The following is a 27,089-nucleotide window of genomic DNA, read 5'->3' on the forward strand; positions in this document are numbered from 1 at the left end:
GAAGATTAAGGGTGGAATTTTACAGCAGCAGGATTTTATGTTGCAGCCAAAGCCAATGGCGTTTAGAATGGCTCGAAGCAATTTGCTGCCCTGTCCCCACCACAATGGGGCCATAAAATTTCACTCTAAGAGATTTGATAAAGATGTTCAAGATCATGAGAGGTCTAGGCAGAGTAGATAGGGAGAAACTGTTCTCATTGGCAGAAGTATCGAGGTAAGGTGATTGGCAAAATAAGCAATGGTGACATGAGAATTTTTCCTCCATGCAGTGAGTGGGTAGAATCTGGAATGCACTGCTTTACAAGTGTAGAGGTAGATTCAGTTGAGGCTTTCAAATGAGAACTGTAAAATTATCTGAAGAGAACAAGTTTGCAGAACTACCAGGAAAAGTCTGGGCACTGAGGCTAGGTGAATTATTATTGCAGAGAGCCAGCATGGACATGATGAGTTGAATGGCACTGCGCTGTATCCTGTCTATAATTCCACAATTTCTTCAAAATTCCACATACCATACCCTCAGGACCGCCCAATCCCAAGCCAGCCCAAGGTCTACCCCCACCCTCTTATCCCTTTCATTGAGCAGCCTGCCCCCCCCCCCTTCCTCCTCAGGACCCCTCCCCTCTCCCTCTCCCCTTCCCCAGATCCTTACCCCCTCCCCAGGATCCCCTCCCCACCACTCCCCTCCCCCCCAGGAACCCCTCCCTTCTCCCCCTCCCCAGGATCCCCTTCCCTCTCTCCCTAGGATCACCTTCCCACTCTCCCTAGGATACCCTCCCATTTCCCCCTCCCCAGGATCCCTCCCCCCCCCCTTCTCCCTAGGATCCCCCACCTCCTCTCCCTAGGATCCCCTTCCCTCTCTCCCAGGGTCCCATCCCCTCCGGACCTCCCCCCTCCTCTTGCCCCTCCCCCCACCCCCTCCGGACCTCCCCCCTCCTCTTGCCCCTCCCCCTCCCCCTCCCGGACTCTCTCTCTCTATCGGACCCGCTATGGACTGTCTCCTCCCGGCTGTTCCCTCTTCTGCCTCCCGCTGCCCCGGGGCCGCCCGGCTCCTCCTGGCCGCTCTCCTCTCGGTCCTCAGCGGCCCCGCCGGCTCCTATTTCCCGGAGGAGCGCTGGGCCGAGGAGTCGCCGCTGCTCCGGCCCCGGGTCCAGGTCAGCATCATCGCCCGGAACAGCGCACACGGACTGGCCGCTTTCCTGGGCCGCATCGAGGGGCTGAGGTACCCCAAGGAGAGGCTGTGTCTGTGGTAAGACTGGGGGGGGGGGGGGGGGGGGAGAGAGGAGGGGGGAAGGAGGGGGAGGTGAGGGGGAGGAGGGGAGAGGGAGGTGAGGGGGAGGAGGGGAGGGGGAGGGGTGGTGGGGAGGGGGAGGGGGTGAGGGGACGAGGGGGGAGAGCGGGGGAGGGGAATGGGGAGAGAGAGAGGGAATGGGGAAAGAGAGGGAATGGGGAAAGAGAGAGAGAGAGAGAGGGAATGGGGAAAGAGAGAGAGAGAGGGAATGGGGAAAGAGAGGGAATGGGGAAAGAGAGAGAGAGAGAGAGGGAATGGGGAAAGAGAGGGAATGGGGAAAGAGAGAGAGAGAGAGAGGGAATGGGGAAAGAGAGGGAATGGGGAAAGAGAGAGAGAGAGAGAGGGAATGGGGAAAGAGAGAGAGAGAGGGAATGGGGAAAGAGAGAGAGGGGGGAATGGGGAAAGAGAGAGAGGGGGGAATGGGGAAAGAGAGAGAGAGAGGGAATGGGGAAAGAGAGGGAATGGGGAATAGAGAGAGAGAGAGAGAGGGAATGGGGAATAGAGAGCGAGAGAGAGAGGGAATGGGGAATAGAGAGAGAGAGAGAGAGGGAATGGGGAATAGAGAGAGAGAGAGGGAATGGGGAAAGAGAGAGAGGGGGGAATGGGGAAAGAGAGAGGGGGGGGAATGGGGAAAGAGAGAGAGAGAGGGAATGGGGAAAGAGAGAGAGAAAGGGAATGGGGAAAGAGAGGGAATGGGGAAAGAGAGAGAGAGAGAGGGAATGGGGAAAGAGAGAGAGGGGGGGAATGGGGAAAGAGAGAGAGAGGGGGGGAATGGGGAAAGAGAGAGAGAGAGGGAATGGGGAAAGAGAGAGAGAGGGGGGGGAATGGGGAAAGAGAGAGAGAGGGGGGGAATGGGGAAAGAGAGAGAGAGAGGGAATGGGGAAAGAGAGAGAGAGGGGGGAATGGGGAAAGAGAGAGAGAGAGGGAATGGGGAAAGAGAGAGAGTGGGGGGAATGGGGAAAGAGAGAGAGTGGGGGGAATGGGGAAAGAGAGAGAGAGAGGGAATGGGGAAAGAGAGAGAGAGGGGGGGAATGGGGAAAGAGAGAGAGAGGGGGGGAATGGGGAAAGAGAGAGAGAGAGGGAATGGGGAAAGAGAGAGAGAGGGGGGGAATGGGGAAAGAGAGAGAGAGAGGGAATGGGGAAAGAGAGAGAGAGAGGGAATGGGGAAAGAGAGGGAATGGGGAAAGAGAGAGAGAGAGAGGGAATGGGGAAAGAGAGAGAGAGGGAATGGGGAAAGAGAGAGAGAGGGGGAATGGGGAAAGAGAGAGAGAGGGGGGGAATGGGGAAAGAGAGAGAGAGAGGGAATGGGGAAAGAGAGAGAGAGGGGGGGAATGGGGAAAGAGAGAGAGAGAGGGAATGGGGAAAGAGAGAGAGAGAGGGAATGGGGAAAGAGAGGGAATGGGGAAAGAGAGAGAGAGAGGGAATGGGGAAAGAGAGAGAGAGAGGGAATGGGGAAAGAGAGAGAGAGGGGGGGAATGGGGAAAGAGAGAGAGGGGGGAATGGGGAAAGAGAGAGAGGGGGGAATGGGGAAAGAGAGAGAGGGGGTGATGGGGAAAGAGAGAGAGGGGGTGATGGGGAAAGAGAGAGAGGGGATGATGGGGAAAGAGAGAAAGGGGGATGGGGAAAGAGAGAGAAAGGGGGGAAGGGGAAAGAGAGAGAAAGGGGGGATGGGGAAAGAGAGAGAAAGGGGGGATGGGGAAAGAGAGGGAAAGGGGGGATGGGGAAAGAGAGAGAAAGGGGGGATGGGGAAAGAGAGAGAAAGGGGGGATGGGGAAAGAGAGAGAAAGGGGAGATGGGGAAAGAGAGAGAAAGGGGGGATGGGGAAAGAGAGAGAAAGGGGGGATGGGAAAGAGAGAGAAAGGGTGGATTGGGAAAGAGAGAAAGGGGGGATGGGGAGAGAGAGGGGAGGGAATGGCGCGAGAGAGAGGGGGGAATGGCGAGAGAGAGAGAGGGGGGAATGGGGAAAGTGAGAGAAAGGGGGGATGGGGAAATAGTGAAAGAGAGGCGGAATGGGGAAAGAGAGATAGGGGGATGGGGAAAGAGTGAAAGAGAGAGGGGAGAATGGGGAAAGAGAGAGAGGGGGAATGGGAAAAGAGAGTGAGGGGAGAATGGGGAAAGAGAGAGAGAGGGGGGCAATGGGGAAAGAGAGAGAGGCGGAATGGGGAAAGAGAGAGAGGGGAGAATGGGGAAAGAGAGTGGGGGAGAATGGGGAAAGAGAGTGGGGGGGAATGGGGAAAGAGAGAGAGTGGAGGGGAATGGGGAAAGAGAGAGAGTGGGGGGGAATGGGGAAAGAGAGAGAGTGGGGGGGAATGGGGAAAGAGAGAGAGTGGGGGGGAATGGGGAAAGAGAGAGAGTGGGGGGGAATGGGGAAAGAGAGAGAGTGGGGGGGAATGGGGAAAGAGAGAGAGTGGGGGCGAATGGGGAAAGAGAGAGAGTGGGGGGAATGGGGAAAGAGAGAGAGTGGGGGGAATGGGGAAAGAGAGAGAGTGGGGGGAATGGGGAAAGAGAGAGAGTGGGGGGGAATGGGGAAAGAGAGAGAGTGGGGGGGAATGGGGAAAGAGAGAGAGTGGGGGGGAATGGGGAAAGAGACGGAGGCGGGAATGGGGAAAGAGAGAGAGTGGGGGGGAATGGGGAAAGAGAGAGAGTGGGGGGAATGGGGAAAGAGAGAGAGTGGGGGGAATGGGGAAAGAGAGAGAGTGGGGGGAATGGGGAAAGAGAGAGAGTGGGGGGAATGGGGAAAGAGAGAGAGTGGGGGGAATGGGGAAAGAGAGAGAGTGGGGGGGAATGGGGAAAGAGAGTGAGTGGGGGGAATGGGGAAAGAGAGAGAGGGGAGAATGGGGAAAGAGACGGAGGCGGAAATGGGGAAAGAGACGGAGGCGGAAATGGGGAAAGAGACGGAGGCGGAAATGGGGAAAGAGACGGAGGCGGAAATGGGGAAAGAGACGGAGGCGGAAATGGGGAAAGAGACGGAGGCGGGAATGGGGAAAGAGACGGGGCGGGCAATGGGGAAAGAGAGAGAGTGGGGGGAGTGTTGAGAGAAAGAGAGGGGGGATGGGGGAGAGTGAGAGGGAGTGCAATGCGGAGAGAGACGGGTGTAATGCGGATATGATGGGGGGATGTAATGGGGAGAGAGAGGAGGTGTAATGGTGGGAGAGGGAGAGAGTGGGTGTAATGGGAGAGAGAAAGGGGTGTAATGGCGAGAGAAAAAGGGGGGGAATTGGGGAGAGGGAGGGGGGGTGATTGGGTGGGATAGTGAGAGGGGGGTGATTGGGGGGGAGAGGGAGAGGGGGATGATTGCGAGGGAGAGGGGGGTGATTGGGGGGGAGAGGGAGAGGGGGGTGATTGGGGGGGAGAGAGAGAGAGAGGGTGGTGATGGGGAGAAGGAGAGGGGGGTGATTGGGGGGAGAGAGAGAGGGGGTGATTGGGATGAAAAGAGAGGGGGGTGATTGGCGGGGAGAGAGCAGGGTGATTGGGGGGAAGAGAGGGGGGGTGTTTGGGGGGGAAAGAGACGGGGGATGGGGGGAAGGAGAGAGGGTGGATTAGGGAATGGGGCAGATTGGGGAGAGAGGGAGGGGGCGGATTGGGGAGAGAGGGAGGGGGCGGATTGGGGAGAGAGGGAGGGGGCGATTGGGGAGAGAGGGAGGGTGGGATTGGGGAGAGAGGGGGGTATTGGGGAGAGAGGGAAGGGGGAATTGGGGAGTGAGGGGGGGGAGAAATGGAGAGAATAGTGAGAATGGGAAAGAGGAAAGTAAATGGAAGAGGGGAAAAGGAGATGGGAGATTGATTAGAAGGCAGGTATTGGAGTGGTAAAGCGAGTGGCTTTGTGGATGGAGCAGAGGCAAAACCTGGTTAAGAGAAGAAGTTTGGAGAGTGGGCATGACCAGAACATGGATTGGGGAGGGAGACAGAGAGAGAGGTAGCAGGGCAACAGTTTGTTTGGATGAGGAAAGAGGTAGATGGAGTGAGTAAAGTAAAATGTTGGACAAAGAATGAAAAGGAAGAGGAGAGTTGAGGGGAGGGTATTGGAATGGGGCAGAGGTGAGAGACAACAGTGATTGAACAGTTATCTGTTTGTAAATTACGTGATATCTTTACTGTATCTTGTTATATAACTGCAGACGGAGAAACATCAATTGAAAATCACATTTGTTCAGTTCAAGAGTTAGCTGCCCAGGCCCAATTATAATGAGAAATGGCAAAACTCATGTTGGTGCCATTGTCAACAATCGGCATTTATGTTTATTTGACTCCTGGACTCTGAGTTTGGAGGTGTCAGGACACGGACTGATTTCGGTTCCTTCCATTGGGGCAGTGAGAGGTGGGGGGTGATTTGTCCTGCACATCTGCTGCATCTTGGGGCAGTGAGAGGTGGGGGATGATTTGTCCTGCACATCTGCTCCATCTTAAGCAAAAGAATACAGAAACTGTGGAAAATTGGTGTAGACGAGTGTGTGAACGTTTAACGCTGGATGAGCAGGATAATTCCCATGGAAATTTGCCCCTCCCTTCTCCAGCTTTGTGTGGGGAGGGTGTTTTTAAGGGATGGAGGCTGATGCCTTTACAGCCTCACATCAAGTGGTGGGAAGAGGAGACAGGCTTCCATGAACCACCACAGCTGGTACGAGGATTAAATCCATGCTACTGGCATCAATCTGCACCCCACTCTAGCCATCTAGCTAACTGATCCTCATTCAATAGCCAGAGTATTCTTGGGCCCTTCCATTTTCTAATCTGCCATCCTTTGGCAACATAATCCGCGTACATGACATCAGCCTCCACATGTATGCCAATGCTCTTTATTTCTTTAGCAGCTCTTTCCACCTGTTTGCTGCCTTTTACTGCTCGACAACTTCTCCCACTCCTAGCCTTGGATGAACTGCAGTTCCACTTAGTGAAATGTTGGAAGATCAAAGCTGACATCACAAACGTTGTACCTTTGCACAGAGTCCGTTCGGCTCTCTGGCCACTGTCTCAGGTTGAACCAGACTGTTTAAAGCCTCGGCGCCCTATTCAAACCCTGTTCTGAGCTACAGGTGCATATCCTTTCTATTATAAAGATTGTCCATTTCCATTGTCCCTCACAAGAGCACAAGAATTAAGAGCACGAGTACGCTGTTCGGCACCTCAAGGCCTCTCTGCCATTTGGTAAGATACTGGCTGATCTAATTGTGGCCTCAACTCCATTTTCCTGTCTGCTGTTCCCCCCCCAATAACCATTGAATAACCGTCGACACTCGCTATCTAAATCAGCCCTGAACATAGTCAATCACTCCACCTCCACGACTCTCTAGGGAAGAGAATTCCACAGACTAATGATCCTAAGAGAGAAAAAAAAAATCCTCTGGCCTCAGTCTTAAATGAGAGACTCCTAATTTTTAAAGGATGTACCCTGGTTCTACACTCCCAACAAGGGGAAACATCTCTCAGCATCCACCCTATCAAGCCCTCTCAGGATCCTATATGTTTCAATAAGATCACCTCACATTCTTCTAAACTCCAACGGGTATAGGTCCAACTTGCTCAACCTTTTCTCATAAGCTGAGGGTGAAGGAGTTATCTTATCTGCTGCACCTCTCATCCAGACTCTATCGTCCATAAACTTAAGCTCACTCAAAGCTCTGTTGCCTATATCCTACGCTGCACAAGAAGTATCGTGTAAGTCAAGCAAATTTTTTTTAGGTTTTTATCTTGCTCTGTAATCATTTTGCATGTAATTAAATTGAACTAATAATGTTAGCCTGAAGCACATGGGCTGACACTTCCCTATCTTTCAAAGTGGGGAGCTTTCTGATGTTTATTATCATGGTACAAAGGATAATAATTAGTTTTGTGGCAAAAGGTCCCTTCCAAAGTGTGTATAAGGAAAGGCTCAGGTTTCACTTCGGAGTCTTTTATGCTGCCTGTTTATATTGTTGTTAATTGGTTTGAGATCTTCAATGAAATACTCCACGTAAGTGCACACGTGTCCCCCTGAGGCCAGGCTTTATATTTAAGATGCTGATTTCACAGTAAAACAACTCTAAATGAGTTCAAAATGCTTATTATACAAGATTCTACAAAGTAATGCTTAGTGTCATATATTAAGTCGATTTGTATAGTTAAGTTCATCAATTACCAAGCTGTCTGTAAACTGAACAGACGGAGAGTTTCTAAATCTGGGAGGCAGCAAAAGATGACGACTGTAGCTGTCAGATTTCTTATTGTGGGGTGGGGGTTGGAAGGGGGTTGGGGGTTGTTGGTGGGCACATGCATTCCACAAGGCTGCTAAGCGCCCCTTTTAATAAAGCCTGAAAGTTCAGCTGAAGTGTCTCTTATACCATCGGTCAATTAAGTCTTTGTATGAAAGGAAATTTGCAGAGCCAGCCACCAACTGGTAAAGCAAAGATCTGACTGAAAGAATTTTAAATCCTTATCATCTACCTGCATCCCTTTTGCAGATGTGGTTGTGTAGGATTGTTTTTGCAATAGTCCTGCAGTATAGCATCTTCCCACAATTAGACCTTGCGCTTTAGGAACTAATTGGGATATAAAGCATCACAAACTGATGGTTAAATCATATGGCATTAGTGAGACAGCAAAACAATATTTATATAAACCCCCTTCATTCCTTGTTGCGCTGAGAATAATCGGTCTGTTACTTCATCAGCCCACAGGCAAGTGGTGCAATTGAATTGTGTAAATCTGGTCAGGATTTGTGGGCAGGAACCATGGAAGCTTCCAAATTGTTGTTGAAACTCAATGTGATCACTCCAGCAACAGCAACTTGCATTTGTATACTGCCTTTAATGTAATGAAACTACAAGGCTTCACAGGAATTGAACAAATTTTGACGCTGAGCTGTGTATGAAAATATTAGGACAGGTGACCAACAGCTTGGATAAGGGAGAGGTTTTAAGGAGTGCCTTAAAGGAGGAGAGAGAGAAGTAGAGAGGTTTTGGGAGGGAATTGCAGAGCTTATATCCCAGGCAGCAGAAGGCATGGCCACCAGTAGCAGAGTGATTAAAATCGGAGACGCACAAGAGGCCAGAATTGGAGGAGCACAGGTATCACAGAATCTCACAGTGCAGAAGAGGCCCTTCGGTCCATCGAGTCTGCCCCGACACGTGAGAAACACCTGACCTACCTACCTAATCCCATTTACCAGCACTTGGCCCATAGCCTTGAATGTTATGACGTGCCAAGTGCTCACCCAGGTACTTTTTAAAGAATGTGAGGCAACCCGCCTCCACCACCCTCCCAGGCAGCGCATTCCAGACTGGTATCTCGGAGGGTTGTAGGGCTGGAAGTAGTTAGAGAAAGAGGGGTGGGTGCAAGGCTACAGAGGCATTTGAAAACAAAGAAGGGAATTTGGAAATTGCGTTGTCATCAGTATGCACAGGGTGATAGGTGAACAGGACTGCCTGGCACTGTCTCGGGTACTAGAGTTTTCAGGTTTATCAGAGGGTTGTTGATGTCGAAAGGGTAATTAAGCCACGGGTGTTACAAGATTAGCAACAATTCAAGATGGAATGTGTGGTGCTTTCCCACTGCTTATTGACGTCAAGCCAACATGCCCACTGCACCCGGTGGCTGGTGTAGCCAAAACATTTCAAGAACAGTGCATAGGCTCACCCCTCCCTATCTCTGAATCTCCTCCAGCCCTACAACCTGCATTCTTTCAATTCTGAACTCCTGCACACCTCAGATTTTAATCACCCCATCAATGGCAGTCCTGCTTGTAGCTGTACGGGCTCCAAGCTCTGGAATGCCCTCCCCAAAGCTCCCCACCTCGCTTCTCTCCTTTGTGAAGACACTGCTTAAAATCTACCCATTTGAGCAAGCTTTTGGTCATCTGTCCTAATATTTCCTCGCATGGGCTCGGTGTCAAACTTTGTCTGGCTATGAGGTGCCTTGGGATGTTTTACTACACGAAAGCTGCTGTATAAATGCCAGCTGCTGCTGTTGTGGGGGATCGAGTGGCCTTTGAGAAGGGCTTGCAGCCATCTCGGTTGTCCCAGAAGCCCCGAGTGAGGACCAGAGGTGGCAGGGCTGCACTGTCTGACTGCCTCACATGGTTGTTGATGTCGAGTTATCCATCAGCTTTTCATGCTGTTAGTGATCAGTGGAAACTTTGAGGCAGCTCTGATCAGTCGATGCGCTTAATGTGAGACCGCATCATCCTCTGTTGCAGTGACTTGGCTCTATTTGCGTCTCTTTGGTTCTGTTCATGTCACAAAGTGAGGCGTTGATTGGGTGCAGGCATAATAAAATTGGCTTTTAAAAAGTCTCTAACTACTGAGCTGCACAAAATGGCCAATTGACTTTATACATTATTAGTGACACCTTAATAATTGGTATCTGTGGTGATGGTGAATGGTTAGTGCCATTTGCCTAATATGGGGACTGTATTTTAATTCAGAATCTAATAGCCTATATGTATCTAAAGTAAAAATAAAAGAAAGGCATTCATGTGGAAACATTTATATAATAACCTTTCACAAATACAGGACATCCCATGGCCCTCTACAGCCAAATAAATAAGTTTTTCAAAGTGTATCCACTTTTGTAGGAAACTTGGCAGCCAATTTGTACACTGGAAGGTCCCACAACAATCAATGTGAGAATGACCAGATGATCATTTTTAGTGATGTTGACTGAGGGATAAATATTGGCCAGGTCACCACGGAGATATCCATTGCCGTTCTTCAAATAGTGCTCTGGGATCTTTTATGCCCACTTGTGAGGACAGATTAACATCTCAACTGAAAGACGGCACCTCCAACAGTGCAGCAGTGCAGTACAGCGACTGGTATTCCAGAGACCCTGGGTAATGCTCTGGGGATCCGGGTCCAAATCCCACCACAGCAGATAGTGAATTTTGAATTCAATAAAAATCTGGAGCTAAAAGTCTAATGAAACCATGTCAGTTGTCATAGGACCTTTGCCCACATGTGACTCCAGACCCACAGCAATGTGGTTGACTCTTAAATGCCCTCTGAACAAAGGCAATAAATGCTCGCCTAGCCGTCCCATGAGCGAATAAATAAAAAAAGGGGGACTGGAGAATCAAGGGACTGGAAGCTTTTCTTATATAACCAAGCTTAAAGGTTGCAGTTTAAATGACTTTGCTCCTGTCTGCGCACATTTCTTAACCAGAAAAAAATTCCGCACAACCCCAAGTTATTAAAGACCTGGAATTAATTTGGTGCAGAGATACAGTAATGGTTGTTCACATGTTCATACAAGTTCAAACTGCTGCGTGATACCAGCTCGTGGAATTATAGGCGGAATTTTTCTTGCAGTGATTAGATTTGGAATAGTGACATCTGATCCTGAATGGTGCCTACTGAATTTTACTAATGCTGAATGCAGTTAACTCATTTGGTGCCAGTATCACTTGAGAGTTTGGAAACCATGGACAACAAACTAATATGCAGCCACTTGTTTTCAAATGTCTTTGATTTGGAAGAACATCGCCCAGGACTTCATATTGAAGAAGAGTGATTCCAAGTTGGGATTGGCGAGGCTTATGAAATAGTGGGGAGCAAAACCTGGCTTAAAGGGAGGGCTGTTTTAAGAAGGAAGGATCGGCAAATCAGCAGGTTTTCAGGTGACAGTTTAAGAACGGGACTAATGCGACTGAAGGATTGGTTGTTGGCAATGGATCGGAAAACATGCAGCGAGTTGGGCAGCAGCTAATGTATGTAGCTGGGGGGGGTGCTGAGGCTGGGAAAGGCTGATGAGGGGTCAGATGGAGGGGGATAGAATAATGCAGCACAGATGGAGGCATTCGGCTAATTGCGCCTGTGTTGGCACTTTGAAAGATCTATCCAGTGCCACTCGTCTGCTTGTTCCCCATGCAATTTTCTTTTCTTATACAGGACTACAGAGGATATATGGCACAGAAACAAGTCTTTCAGTCCCACCAGTCCATGCTGGCATTTATGCTCCGCTCAAGTCTCCCACCTTTCCTCTACTCCCTTCTCCCTCATAAGCTTATTTAATTTCCCCTTAAATGCACCTATACCATTTGTTTCAACCACTCCCTGTGGTAGTGAATTCTACATTCTCACCATTCTCTGGGTAAAGAAGTTTCTTCTGAATTCCTGATTGAATTTCATGGTGACTATCTCATATTGATGGCCTCTAGTATTTTTTTTTATTCATTGGATGTGGGTGTCACTGGCCAGGCCAGTATTTATTACCCATCCCTAGTTGCCCCCTTGTTCAGAGGGCCTTTAAGATTCAACCACATTCCTATGGGTCTGGAGTCACATGTAGGCCAGACCAGGTAAGGACGGCAGATTTCCTTCCCTAAAGCACTTTAATGAACCAGATAGATTTTCACAACAGTTGACAGTGGTTTTTTAGTCATCATTAAACTTTTAATTCCAGATTTTTATTGAATTTAAATTCCACCTGGGTCCCCAGAGCATTACCCTGGGTCTCTGGGTTACTAGTCCAGCAACAATACCACTACGCCATCACCTCCCCAGTTATGCTCTTCCCCACAAGAAGAACATTCTCTCTGTATCTACTCTTATCAAAATCTTTCCTAATTTTAATGAATACCATTAGGTTACCCTGCAGCTGCTTTTTTTCAAGAGAAAAGAGACCCCTAAACTTGTCAATTGTTCCCCGATATATATACCCACGCATTTCTGGTATAATCCTTGTAAATCTTCTCTGCACCCTCTCCATTGCTTCTATTTCCTTATAAAATTGCAACCAGAACTGCAGGCAAAGTAAACGTCCAATTCCCTTTTGAAAGTTATTATTAAATGTGTTTCCACCACCCTTTCAAGCAGTGCATTCCACGTTACAACCACTCACTGTATAAAAACAAACTCTATATCCTGCCCCTGCTTCTTTTGCTAATCGCCTTAAATCTGTATCCACTGGTAACTGATCCTATTGCCACCAGATTTCATTTCTCCTCATTTACTTCACCCTTCTGCCAAATCTCCTCGTAACCATCTGCTGGAAGGAGAACAGTCCCAGCTTCACCTATGGTGGGTGAGTCCAGAGCTAGGGGACACTGTTTTAAAATTAGGGGCTGCCCTTTTAGGCCAGAGATGAGAAGAAATTGTTTCTCTGAGGGTTGTGCGACTTTGAAACACTCTGCCTCAGGAGGCAGTGCAGGTAGGGTCACTGAGCATTTTTAAGACCGAGGCAGATAGATTCTTGTTGGCCAAGAGAATAAAAGGTTATCAGGGTAGATGGGAATGTGGAACTCGAAACACGAACAGATCAGCCATGATCTTATTGAGTGGCGGAGCAGGCTCAAGAGGGGCAGAATGGCCTAATTCTGCGCCTGTTTTGTATGTTTGTATGCATTCTCCCCGCAGTCCGTCAGGTATATGGTGCCAGTGGCCAGGTTCCAACACATTAGCTTGCCTTCAACTGCTGGGTTGTTTGCAGAGAAAGGGCAAGAATTGCTGGTCAGCAGGAAAGGCGGGGCAGAATTGCTAGTGTTGGGTTGATGGCTAGATGGGGCATGGCCACCTGTCCAGTGCCACTGCTTCGAGCTTGAGGTGGGTGTAGCTGCCTCTGGAAGCAGTCTGTCGACTTTTTGTTGTGTTGTTTCGGTCAAAGTAAGGTGCTTTCCCTCTCACACGGAGGATAATGGAAATTGCGAACTTGCTCCCCATAAAGTCTTTGGTTGCCAGAGGGTCAGTGGGAGTTTTCAAGACTGAGATCGATTGATTTTCATTGGGTGAAGAAGCTGAGGGTTAGTGAGCAAAGATGGATAGGTGGAGCTGAGGCGCATTATCATGATCTAATTGAATGGTAGAACAAGCTTGAGGGGCTGAATGGCCTGTTCCCATTCCTATATTCCTCTTACTGCAGAGGCATTCATAAACCAGGGCTAGGATTGCTGGCATGGGTTGGCCATGATCTCTGGGGGAGAAAAAAAGCTCTCTCCATGGAGAAAGGGAGGATTTGTTGGTCAGCGTGCTGAGGAGGCAGCCAGTCTTCACAGAATCACAGTGTAGAAGAGGCCCTTCGGCCCATTGAGTCTGCACCAACATGTGGGAAACATCTGACCTACCTACCTAATCCCATTTACCAGCACTTGGCCCATAGCCTTGAATGTTATGATGTGCCAAGTGCTCACCCAGGTATTTTTTAAAGGATGTGAGGCAACCCGCCTCCACCACACTCCCAGGCAGCACATTTCAGACCATCACCATCCTCTGCGTAAAAAAGTTTTTCCTCACATCCCCCCAAACCTCCTGCCCCTCACCTTGAACTTATACCCCCTTGTGACTGACCCTTTAACTAAGGGGAACAGCTGCTCCCTATCCACCCTGTCCATGCCCCTCATAATCCTGTACACCTCGATCAGGTCACCCCTCAGTCTTCTCTGCTCCAGCGAAAACAACCCAAGTCTATCCAACCTCTCTTCATAACTTAAATGTTTCATCCCATAACTTAAATGGGTCTTCAGTCCATTCAATCGCCAGTTTAACGTGTGAGAAAGTTAGGTGCATTTCTTGTAGAAATAACATGTCACTCCTTTAGTTTTGGCAGGATGGGTACAGGAGCCTGATGGTTGGTAGAACTTTACTGGCGATCTAGTGGTTGTAACTTTGATTCCCAGTGGGATAAGTTGTCCAACTGGACTCAGTAACTCTGACGCTCGGAGAAACCATGGAAACTCCCTGACTAAATGTTAACAACAATCAGATCACTGGCAGTCGGCTGTGGCTCATTTGGTGGCACTCTCACCTCTTAAGTCAGAAGGTTGTGGATTCAAGTCCCACACTAGAGATTGAAGATAAAAGCTCCCAGTGCTGCACTGTCAGAGATGCCGTCTTTCTTATGAGATGTTAAACCGCGGGAAGCCCTGTCTGCCCCCTCAGGTGGGTTTAAAAGACCCCATGGCACTAGCTTGAAGAAGAGCAGGGGAGTTCTCCCAGGTGTCTTAGCCAATGTTTATCACCGAACCAACATCATTAAAAATGTATCCATTCATTAGCACATTGTTGTTTGAAGGATCTTTCTGTGTGCAAATTGGTTGTTCATTTGTGATAGCATTTTTAAAAGTACTTCATTGGCAGTAAAATGCTTTGGGATGTACTAAGGTCACCAAAGGCGCTATATAAATGTAAGTCTTTCAGAATTTATTTTACTGCCATTCAACCCTGCCTATTCTGGCTTCTACGTGACTCCAGTACCACTCTTGAGGGTGGTATTAATGGCTTCTGAATTTGCCCAGCAATCCACCCTCTACATTCTCAGAGCAATCAAGGGACCGGCAATAAATGGGACCATAAATGAGAAATTTTTTTTTTTCCACAGTTGGGACCTTATTTTTGTTTGGTGAGTGAGTTAGAGCCCTTGTTTGTTTAGGGCTGTCGGTTTTCAGTTTGGGTGCACTGCGGGGTTAAGGTTGTGGGAATCTTTTAAGTTGGAATTCCTTTGGATGCCTCCACCCCCTTCAGTCTATATTTTTTTTTTAAAGGGAAGTGTTTCAAAATTTGGAAACAAATATTTTGCTTAGGTGGCGGGGGCACCTAAGTTGGATTGCACGGTGATGAGTAGTTGATCTGAGGCACTTGCTAAATCCCAGCTTGCATCTAAGGCTTCTTCTTTTCTCTCTTTCTGACTTGCCACTATAAATAGTTACATGTGTTATTGCTTTGTTGGCAAGCAGGGCTGGGGAAGGGTTGTAAGTGTTTGGATCTCAAACGTACCTTTTTAAAAAAAAAAGTCCTGAATTAGCTCATCTGCACCTTTCATCGTTTCTCGGACCCTGGATCACCCTTTTGGTGTCAGCCGAGGCTCAGGTAAATCGGGACCCGAGCGCAGAAATCGAGGCTGACGGTGAGGTGCAGTGCGGAGGGAATAAAAACGAGCGTTCTGGAGAAGCCCAGCAGGTCTGGCAGCCTCCGTGGAGAGAGAAACAGCGTTAAATGTTCGAGTCCGTGTGACTCTTCCTCAGAACCCCGCTGTTGAGGGAGTTCTGCTCCATTGGAGCGGCTGTCAGTTGCATGAGACAATAAACTTGAGACTCCATCTGCTCTCTCAGGTGACCGTAAAAGATCCCACGGCACTCATTTCGAAGAAGAGCACGGGACCCCTCCCCTTAGCCCTGGCCAATATTTATCCCTCAACCGATATCACTAAAGCAGACTATCTAGTTAATTTCACGTTGCTGTTTGCGGGATTTTGCTATGCTTAAGGTGTCTGCCACATTCCCTCGCTGACAACAGTGATTGCACAGTTCAAAAATGTCTCGGTGGCTAAAATGTGCTTTGGAATGTCCCGAGGTGGTGAAAGGCGCTATATAAATGCAATTCTTGCTTTATTTAACTTGGGTCCCTGAAGGAATCATGTTACTTGCTCGTCTTCAACCCAACCCTCTTCTCAATTAATGTGAATTGAAGAGGAGAGTGAGGCGGGGGAAGCTGAACACCAGCGTTGTAAAATTTCAGATCCGTTCATTACAACCACCAGTCACGGCTGGGGAGCTAGGGTCACTTTTTCTTCTTGGCTCCTTTTCCAAGAGGAATTCAGTAACGGGATCAACCTTGGTCCCTGAAAGCCGGGAGCAACTAAAGTCTTTTCCGTTATGTATTCAGCGTCAAAATGCCAAATGTCCCAAGACAAGGACCCAGCATTTGATCTGTATCACCCGCAGAGGGTTTTACAACAACAAGAAAATGCAATTACAAAGCACCTTTTGTGTAGTAAAGCTTCCCACGTGCTTCACAGGAGTGTTATTGGTCCAAAAAAAAGACAACGGAATGGGAGCCGAAAAGGAGACATCAACATTAGGTAGCTTGGTCATAGAGGCAGGCTTTAAGGAGTGTCTTAAAGAAGAGTTTGAGAAGTTTAGGGAAGGAATTCCAGAGCTTGGGCTCAGACAGCTGAAGGCACAGAGGGCAGTCACTGGCTGAGTGAAGTCATCGGGGATGGGCAAGAGGCAGAATTGAAGGTGCACAAAGATTTCAGAGGGTTATAGGTTATAGGGGAGGCCAAGGGATGTGAAAAGCATTGGAAAGTTTTCCTGACACACGCCATGCCACTCCCAGTGTTGACTTTCATTCCGTATATCTGTGGCTCCCTTGTTCAACCCTTTGACAGGAAGGTAATGTGGCTTTTGGACTGAGGCTGCATTCACACGACTTTTAGCATCTGGTGAGCAGGAAGGTGGTGTTTGTTTAAGCAGACTGGGAGCATGTACTTCTCCCTAGTTGGACTTGTTTGAAGCATCTGTTGACCACAAGCTCCTCAGGTTCTGGAAATCCAAACAGCTGGAGAAGCTGCACCTTTATGTGGTGACTGACCTCTCCCACAGGATATCCCATAACTGCCTCACAGATTGTAGCTTATTGGTAATGTTGGTTTGAGGGATGAATTATTCTTACTTAAGACACCAGGAGAGCTCCAGTACTGCTCTTCTGCTAGTGCCATAGCTTCTTTTACATCCATCTGAGGGGAACATCCAAAAGGTGGCTTCTCTGACAGTGTAACACTCGCTTGGTACCGCACTGGAACATCAGCCTGGATTATGTGTTGAAGTGTCCGGACTGGGATGTGAACCCACAGCTTTCTGACTCAGAGGCGAGAGTGCTACCCATTGAGCCACAGTTGACACTAACCCACTTGTGGATAGATACCCATGATGTTAACTTCACAACAGCTGCATAGTGCAGTACAGTGCTGCCACTAGCCCCTTCCCAAGCTCTCTAATACTCCTTGTACGTCAGCCAGTGTTGGTGCAGCGACGAGCAACACAGCCCCTGCTCCCTCGTCCTGTTAGCCGAGCTCAAAAATCCATTTGAAACTACCTCGCTGACGGCAACAGACTTGAAACGGTTCTTTCCGTCATGTTTCAGACCAGCTAGAGCTCTGTATATTTGTGCATTCAGCAAAGGAATCTATCAGGGGAGATGGTTTGCGTACTGGCCTGCATTAAAGGCGCCTTTGTCTATAGTGTGGTGTGATGTGGGCCAGGCACTAGCAGATACAGTGGTAGCTCTGTACCACGACTTTGGTCAATGTACACACCTTCCCCCATCAGTGGGCCTGGGCCTCTTGATTTGCAGAAGCTGATTGCCTTTGCTCCAGGATTAGATGCTGTGTTCAAAAAGTACAGGCGATTCTGAGGACAGGGTGATTTTGGGACTCTCCTTCATCCACCACTTTTACCTTACATTTGGTGGCCGTGCTTGCAACTGCCCTAGGCTGTAAGCTCTGGAATTCATGGTTACAGTACAGAAGGAGGCAATTTGGTCCATCATGTCCTTGCTGACTCTCTGCAAAAGCCTCCCTAAACATCTCTACCTCCTCTTTTAAGACTCTGCTTAAAACCTGCCTCCTTGACCAAGCTTTGGATCATCTGTCCTAATATCTCCTTGTGTGGCTTAACATCAGGTTATGCTCCTGTGAGGTTCTGTGGGATGTTTTACTGTGTTAAAGGCGCTATATAAATACAACATATGAACATACAAATTAGGAGCAGGAGTAGGTCACTCAGCCTCTTGAGCCTGGTCGTCTACTCCTAATTCAATAAGACCACAGCTGATCTGATTTTAACCCAACTCCACAATCCTATCTACCTTTCACCCCCTTGCTTATCGAGAATCTATCGCCATAAAAATATCCAAAGAATCTACTTCCACCTCCTTTTGAGGAAGAGAGTTTCACACACTCTCAACCCTCAGGGAGAAATAATTTCTTTTTGTCTCTGTCTTAAATGGGTGATGCCTTAATTTTAAACTAGTTCTAGACCTCCCACAAGAGGAAACGCCCTTTCCAAGTACATCGAAGTACATCAAATATGCGAGTGCATCTTGATGGCATATCCTTTCATCTCTTATGAACTGCTTCCTATACTGTGTCAGTTAATGCTTCAGTGATTCCCAGCTGGATCTCACTTCAGGCACTACTCCCTGAGTGCCTTTAATCTGCAGGCTTCCTTCAGCCTTAAACGTAGGTAGATTAAATCCAGAGTTAAGGTTCAACCTGATTCCTGAAAATAACTCGCACTGACTGTTGTAGTGTAAGTCCATCCTTGAATGCTCAAGAGTTAATCCAGTCTTCAGTCCACTTTGGACTTGTTTATAGCAGGGCCAGACCTCGGTTAATGCTAAGCTTCTGTTAGCACTGTAATGCATCCTAGCTTACGGCTGGTAACTCAGGAGCTCCGTGGCAGAGTCAGAAGGAAATTGGCTGTAATGTACCAAACTGTACTTTTCACGCTAAGAGTGTTGAGTCCAAAATGAGCAGTTAAGCTCTATGAGGTTGTGGTACACCCACACTTTTTATTGAGTATTGTGTCAATCTTTGGTTCCTGAATATGGAGGGACTGGAGAGAGATGAAGAAAGTGGCCAGAGAGGGGGAAATATTTGCAGCTCTTGTTTTTGGCATCATTGAAGAATCGAGGTAATTATTCTAAAACTTTATAAAACACTGGCTAGGCCTCAACTGGGGTACTGGGTCCAATCCTGGGCACCTCACTTTAGCAAGGATGTCAAAGCCTTAGTGACAAGGCAGAGGAGAGTTACTAGAATGGTATTGGGGATGAGCAACTTCAGTCATGTAGGGGTGCAAGAGAAATTGGCATTGTTCTCCTTAGAGCCCAGCAGGTTAATAGTAGATTTTTTTTTATTATTCGTTTGTTGGATGTGGGGTCGCTGGCTAGGCCAGCATTTATCATCCATCCCTAATTGCCTTTGAGAAGGTGGTGGTGAGCCGCTGCCTTGAACCGCTGCAGTCCATGTAGTGTAGGTACACCCACAGTGCTGTTAGGGAGGGAGTTCCGGGATTTTGACCCAGCAACAGTGAAGGAATGGCGATATATTTCCAAGTCAGGATGATGTGTGACTTGGAGGGGATCTTTCAGGTGGTGGTGTTCCCATGCATCTGCTGCCCTTGTCCTTCCAGAATGTAGAGGTCGTAGGTTTGGAAGGTGCTGTCAGAGGAGCCCTGGTGAGTTGCTGCAGTGCATCTTTTAGGTGATACACACTGCTGCTGCTGTGCGTTGGTGGTGGATGGGATGCCAATCAAGCCAATAATGGGGGTTCAGAATTATGAGGGATTTTATAGGGTGAAGCTGTTTCCACTGATAGGAGAGGAAACAAAATTAAGGTCATTGAGAAAAAAGAGCTGGGGGAGGTGAGAATTCCTTTTAAGGCATGAGTTGTGATCTGGAATGCAGTGCCTGAATGAGCGATGGAAACAAATTCAATATGAACTTTGAAAAGGAAATATTTGAAACGGATAAATTGGCAGAGCCGTGGGGGCAGAGCAGAAGGGAATGGCCTCCTTCTGTAGCAGAGTTAAACTGGCCAATTTTCTAAGGTCAGTGGCCGGGCACCTTCAGGGAAAATGGTTGTCGGAACTAAATATCAAATCGAATTTAGTGACCACGGTCGGGAGGAAAGCAAGTCACATGCTCCTGAGATTTTCTGTTGCTGTAAGAACACTAACTACTGTTCAATTGCTTAATTATTAGTTCATCATCCCCTTCGGTTTAACTATGAGTAGATCTGGAGGTGGCAATTAAATGATAAGTGAATAATTATAATCATTATTAGCGCTGTGACTAACTTTCATAAAACTCTGAAGTCCACAACTTGTTTGTTGCTGTACTTACTGTTTAGTTGGCAAGTCTTGAGGGTTGACGCACGCCCCTCTTCCAACAAGTAATGCTCTATCTCCCCAGTTCCCCACCACCTGGCTGCAAAAATGCTGATCCCTTCCCTTTGAAAGGTGGTTAAGAGGGCCAATGACATGATTTCCTTTACTTATAAAGGTATTGAATATGAGAGAGGGAGTTTATGCTAGAACTGTGTACATCACTTAGACCACATTTGGCGTACTGCATACAACTCTGGTCTATTACAGGAAAGATGTGATTGCACTGGAGAGAATGTAGAGCAGATTTATGAGAATGTTGCCGAGACTGCCCTATTTCAGCTGTGATGAAAGAATGGATAGACTGGGGTTATTTCCCTTGGATCAGAAGAGGCTGAAGGGTGACTTAATTGAGGTGCATAAAATTGAGGGGCTTAGATAGAGTAAATAGGGATGACCTATTTACCTTAGAGGGGTCAGAAAGCCAAGGGACATAGATTTAAAGTAACTGATAGAAGAATTAGAGGGGAGATGAGGGTGGTAGGGACCTGGAATGCGCTGGCTGATAGGGTAGTAGAAGAAGATACTCTCACCACATTTAAAAAGGCACTTGGATGTCTACTTGCTGTGACCTGCAGGCCTACGGACTTAGTGGAGGGAGGTGGGATTAGGCTGGGTAGCTCTCTGTCGACCAGCATGATCACAATGGGCCATATGGTCTCCTTCTGTGTCGTAAATCTTATATGATTCATCGCTTTCATATCCTTTGTAATATGGTGACCAGAACTGCAAACTTGAAGCTTTTTAGCTGAAGTAAAACAACGGGGCAGACTGCAGGGTGATCTGTAGATTAATAATCTGATGGCTGGATTTTGAAGCAAGTATTAAAGGAGTGGGTCTCATCATTCACCTTGAATGAAGCTACCCTCAAAGGTTTAGCAGGCACAGGAGCACAAACATCAGTTTGAATTTGGCGTCCACTGCAGGGGATCTGTGGTATCTGTGAACAGGCAGGCAGCAGGGAAACTGGCCAACCAATCAGACTGAAGAACCCTCACAGATGGAAAAGCCGGAAATGCAAATTGGCATTCAAATCGCAGTACCAAAAGCGAAATAAGGATTGCAATATACAGTGGAGATTAAGGGAGAAATTTAAACCGGGAAACACAAATTTAAAAAAAAACTGTTAAAACATTTGCAGCATTTAAATTTCCTTCTGAAGGAAAGCTATTCCACATCTGTAAAATTAATTTTTCAGGGCCAGAGGTTGACATTCAGTAATTATGATTTACTACCCCATTAAAGCTCAATTACTGCTGATTGAACAAGGCTTACATTTTACAGAAAGGACACTGCTTCATGCCAAATCAGTGATTCTGTGACATTTCCATTGGTGAAGACTACAACTACACACCCTGTGGTTGCCACCCTGACAGCATTTAGCTGCCCATGTGCAGATGCCAGTAGTTGCTGGCTATTTTATCCAGTAACAGTGGCGAGCACTGTTACCTTATTATTATCATAAACTCCGGGACGGTAAACAAGCTACCAACATGGGTTTTGAAGAGTTTATGCTGTCTGGCAAACCTCTTTGACTTCTGGCAGAATATTTTGAGTAAAATTATTGGTGTTGCTTCCTATATTGTAATTTACTGGAAAGCTTTTGGCAAAATTCCACATGAAAGACTTCATTGAAAAATACTGGCATTAATCCAGGGCAAAACCTGGGCCGCCCGCGTCAGAAATAAAAAAAAATAAGCGTACAGAAGTGAGTTGAGTTTTACATTAGATGAGGGGATGAGTGTTGAGATGAATCCCTCGGAGATCTGGGCTTGCATGCCTAGTTTCTAATCACAGTTGTCATATAGCAAGATTAGCAGCTGCAGAGGAGGCAGCTAAAGATTTAGAAGGATTCAGAGCACTCGCACTGTTGTACAGACACGTTGCAAGTGATGTTTAACATTGCAGGATTTGCACTAGTCAAACAGATGTGGGTCATGAACATGCAATAAATAAAATTGAATTGGAACATTAAGAAAGAAGCAATTGCAGGCACAACGTGGTAAAGCAAGTGGAAAGAAATGTTCCTTTGCCACAGCAGTGACGTTCAAGTCTAGAAAGGTTATTCTGTACTATATAATGCATGGGACACCTCACATTTGGATTACGTACCATGAGCTGTAATTTAAGGGGGTGGGTGATTGCTCTCAACCCCCCCCCCCCCACCAAACACACACACACACACACGCACACACATACACTCACTCCCACCTCGCAGGGAGAACATGAACGAGAACAACGATGGCCACCGGAGAGAGGTAATTCCCATGGTTTCAGGGCGGGGAGAGATCGCAGAGCTTGGGGAGGCTGGAGTGGAGAGTGGGGACCCAGGTTTTGGAGGGCAGGCACAGAGGAACGAAGGGGTGATTGACATCTCTGGTAGGGGGTGGGGTGTCCCCGATGCGCACACAGGGCACCCTCTGGTTGACGTGTGTCCGTGTCCGTCTCTCCTCCACCCCCCCCCCGCCTTTCCGGCCTGCTCAAAGAAGCCCTATCAAAAACAGCCTTTGACCTCTGGCTCGTCTGCCAGTGCGCACATTTTATGGCAGTGGAGAGGGATTAAGTCCCTTAATTGCCAATTAATTGGGCAGTTAAGGGCTTCAGTAGCCATAAGGGCAGACGGCTGGTAGACAACTTACCCACCCAACTTATTATGGGGAACAGGTTAGGGGTAGGCAGGTAGGAGTGGGCTGGGTGCCTGACATACTTTACGTGGCTCCCTGCCGAGAAACACCTCGCTGGGCCGGGTGCGGGAGCTGTAAGATCCAGCCCCATGAGAAAGATATACCCACATTGGAGATGGGATTCTTTCAGTGTGAAAGGGAAGAAGATATGAGAAAAGAGTTGAAGTGTTTTCTAGGATAATGATTATGGACGGCAAGCAATGATTATAAAGTATTTGCTAAATTGAATTAGGAACTTCCGTTAAGTGGAGGGACCAGAGGAACAGGGATTCTCTTTGAGCAGAGAGACTTAAGGGAAGAGAGAGCAGAAAGTGTGCAGAATGATGAAGGGTTTAATAAATAAGGAGAAAGTGTCCACTGGAAGGAAGGTCAGTGATCATAAGGCACAGATTTAAGGTAATTGGCAAAAGAACCAGAAGTAAGAGGAGAAGAGAATTTTCTTCATGTTTTCATTTTCTGTTGTGAACTGGAATGTGCTGCTTGAAAGTGTAATGGAAGCAGGTTCGGCGTTAACTTCCAAAAAGGAATTGGATAAATACTTATAAAGGGAAAGTGTGAAAGGCTGTGGGGCAAGAGCAGGGATGTGGGACCAATTGGATAGCTCTACCAAAGAGCTGGCACAGGCTTGATGGATCAAATGGCCTCTTGTGTTCAGAATCTATGAATGCCAATTTGAAAACCTTAACGAATCTGCACGCACACATGGTAAATTATCTCTTCAAGGAATTTAGTAAGTTTGTAAAGCCTATTACCATTTTTAAAATAATTACAAATTTGCAACATTTACATTTTCTTAAGGAATGAAATTCCACACTTGTAAAATTAATTTTTCAGGGCCAGATGTTGTTGTTTAGTAATTACGATTTACTTTTTAAAAACTCAATTACTGCTGATTGAACAATGCAAATAGATAAAATAAATACAAATTATTCCTTGAAAATGGAGATAAGAAAAAATAACAGGACCAAAATGGAAACTCATGAGAAGCTAATTTAGAGTCAATGTCATGGAAAAATGTAACAACCAAATTTAATGCTTGTTAGAGAGGGAAAAGTGGAAATATAGACTAACCTCAGATGGTGAAAGGATCTTTGTGTGAATTTTAAGCATTTTTATTTCAGGTCTCCAGATGTTGCATTTTTCTCTCTCTGCTCAGGAAAAACCCTAAATTTGAAAGGCTGGTAAGAGTTTGGAATAATCAACCATTGCCAAAACACTGGCTATTATTCCAAATAACAGATGTGCCGGTGAGGGTATTAGTGCACTAGAGGGACATGGTACTCTGGGACATTATTTTCATCCTTTACGTTTATTTTAATGTTATACGGGGGCCTTAGTCAAATGGCGTAAGCAGTCCTTATCCTATCACTGGACCTGTGTGCTTTAGACAGAGGAGGCTCTTCTTTGGGACCAACTTACAATTGACTGATGAAGATTTTCATCACTTAGAGCAGCTCGTGCCTGTGTTCAGCGCGTCACGTGCCCACCTCACCCCTGCACCCTTCATGGAATTCACTCTCTTTAAATATAGGTTATTCTGCATTCTTTAAAAGCTCTTGATTTGCCATTCCTTTGTGTTCTCCTGAAGGAACTCCGAAGCCAGTAGCTTCCACCCCGACAAGGGCAGCAGGTGCTTGGTAACATTACCACCTCTTGAATTCCCCTCCAAGTCACACACCATCCCAACTTGAACATACATCAGCCAATACTTAAATTGTCACTGAGTCAAAATCCGGCAACTCCCTCCCTAACAAGCATCTTCACCACACAGACTGTATTGATTCAAGAAGGTGGCTCACCAGCACCTTCTTGAGGGCAGCTGGGGATGGGAAATAAATGCCGGCTTTGATCGTGAGGCCCACATCCTTGGAATAAATTAAAAAATGTAACTTGTATACTTGTGAAGCAGCAAGTTCCATTTTTTAGAAATAGTGCTGGAAAGCAAACAGGTTTGGAAAAGACGGTGAGGAGCAGCAGCTGCTGCTTTATTGCCTTCTCTGTGAATTTATGTTCACTCCTGCATCTCTATCATGGTGGATAGTTCAGGGAATCCCAGCTCCCATCATGAGACCCCGCATGTTCTATTGAGCGAGCCTTGTATCTGTTTTCCTCCTTACTCACTCACTGGTTGTGGTTCGATTCTGCCTCTTGTGTGAAGCTCCCACAGACTATCCTAGGGCCATGTTTGAGAGAACAGAATTGACATTGCGTTGTTCAGATGGAGACCAGAACTTGCTTATCAGTGACCTGGATGTGTTTTCAGATGCTTTTCAGCCTTGGTTCAGTGGATAGCTCTCGTGTCTCTGAATCTGAAGGTTGTGGGTTCAAGTCCCACTCCCACAACACCTGATGCACAATCTAAGCTGACACTCTAGTGCAGTAGGGAGTGCTGCATTGTTGGAGGTGCCATCGTTCAAATGAGACAAACCAAGGTCCAATCTGCCCCCTTGAGGTGAATGTAAGAGATCACACAGGTGTCGTCTTAGTGTCCTTGAGAGCATTAATCTAAGACCTCAACGTATAACACCAAAAGAAATGATCTACTTATGTATCTCATTGCTGTTTGAGGGACATGATGGTGTATGAATTGTCTGCTGTGTTTCTCTATTATAAAACAAAGGTCACACTTCACCAGCGCCTCATTGGCTGGGATGTCCTTAGGATGTGGAAGGCACTATATAAAGAGGGTCAGTTTTCTGGTTTGGAGAAGACTCCTTTGTACACAGTGATTGAGGTTGATTACATTTGTGATCTTTCCTTTCCTGCAGGGTAGCAACAGACCACAATGTGGATAACACCACAGCAGTGCTGAGGGAGTGGCTGGTGAATGTACAGAGACTGTACCATTCTGTCGAGTGGAGACCCATGGATGAGCCAAAGTGAGTCCAGCTGCTGTCCACAGCCCAGGACATATTAACCATTTTGTTTTGGGCAGTCTCTTTTCATGGGGGAAACTGTTCACTCTTGTCATTCTCGGCAGAATAGCAGCCCCCACCTTCATCAGGTGTTGGCCGAGTGTGGACATTGAGCTGCTGTCCAGTTTGGTTCACAGCCGGTTTGAGGTTATCAATTGCTTCTATAATTTGCGTAGCAACTGTGAGGGGAGACTCCCCCTTACTAGACCAGGAAGCAGGTGCTCCACATGTTTACATAGTGCCAAGCTGTCCCCATTCCCCATGGCAGCTACTGTTCTGTGACAGTAACGCTCATATTTGCTTTTAGCACTACTGTTTGGACAGTAACTTACTCACCATATTCAGTAGCCTTAGTAAACCTGGCAGGTTTGCATCAGGGTTGCTATTGGCTGTACATTGGGCACTGTGATCTCAATGAATATCTTGATTTCTTGTGTGCCAGGCACTCAATTGAACAGCCTCCCTAAGTAAAGGTGATGGCAAACAAGCATCCAGTGAAAGACCAGTCTTGTTGGGGCAGATTTCTACATTGAAGGAGTGATATAAATGCCGTCTGTTGTTGATGAACCTCTTCCCATATTGTTTTCACCAGAATTAGTGCAGAGCCCCAGTTTGCAGCGTACGGTCTGTAGGGCATGATGAACTCATGGCAATTCGGGGTATGGTGTAAATTATCATATTGGGAAGGCCGATGTCCTTATTCGCTAGTGTTTTTTTGTAAATTTGTGGGAAATGATGGCAAGGCTGCACTCGCTGCCATTTCTGCTCCCCACCTTGAGTTGCCCTCTTATTGAGCCCCGCAGTCCTTGATGCTCAGGTGATTGTGTTCAGTCAGAAATTCCAGTGTACGGACCTAGAGGCGATGAGAGAACAGAGGTACATGGCCAAATCAGGAATTGTTTGTGTTATAGAGGAGATGGTGTTACATGATATTGCTGCTGACATCCTCCTGAGTGGCAGGTCTGAGCTATAACACCATGAGAAGTGGAAACGGAGAAGGTGGGTGATAGAAATGGCAAAGAGTGGTGTGGTTTAATATTAAGGTAGCCCATTTAAGGATAACTGCCTGATATCTAGGACTGACTGACTGTTTGCTCAGAGAGCTTGATTAATTGATGCTGGTAGAAAATGTTGGAGGGGGCAAGTGTGGACTGATTGGAAGTATTGACGGTGGTCAGAGTGGGACGGATTAATTGGGTATAGATGGAGGGGAGAGTTTGATCAGCTGCTTGTCTTGGTGTAATACTGGTGTTGCTAATGCCCTTTCTGTGTTTTGCAATGTTGGGTTTCAGATCCTACTTTGATGAAATGGGGCCCAAGCATTGGTCCGACTCCCGATATGAGCATGTGATGAAGCTGAGACAAGCAGCACTGAACTCAGCCAGGGATCGATGGGCCGATTATATTTTGGTAAGGACAGCACCGTTTGAGCGGAGATTCAGTACATAATTCTTGCACATCAGAAGGCATGTAGTTAGCTGTAAAGCTTACTTTGGGGTTTGTTGCTGCTGCTGCAGGGACTGCGCAATTTCTGGGATCATTCATCAGATGGGTAATTGAGTGGTGGTCTG

At 47.2% G+C, this 27,089-nt stretch overlaps 1 protein-coding gene across 1 annotated transcript in view; it reads left to right on the top strand.

The window, feature by feature from the left end:
- The first annotated feature begins 981 nt into the window (after positions 1-981).
- LOC121271310 (procollagen galactosyltransferase 1-like) overlaps positions 982-27,089 on the top strand; it is a 56,140-nt gene continuing 30,032 nt past the window's right edge. Inside the window, exons 1-3 of the mRNA XM_041177206.1 lie at positions 982-1,246; positions 25,372-25,482; positions 26,811-26,928. Of these exons, the coding sequence (XP_041033140.1) occupies positions 987-1,246; positions 25,372-25,482; positions 26,811-26,928 (489 nt within the window). The 5' untranslated portion in view covers positions 982-986. The remainder of the gene's footprint in view (positions 1,247-25,371; positions 25,483-26,810; positions 26,929-27,089) is intronic.

The sequence above is a fragment of the Carcharodon carcharias genome, chromosome 30 (genome assembly GCF_017639515.1).
Source record: "Carcharodon carcharias isolate sCarCar2 chromosome 30, sCarCar2.pri, whole genome shotgun sequence".
Classification (NCBI taxonomy): domain Eukaryota; kingdom Metazoa; phylum Chordata; class Chondrichthyes; order Lamniformes; family Lamnidae; genus Carcharodon; species Carcharodon carcharias.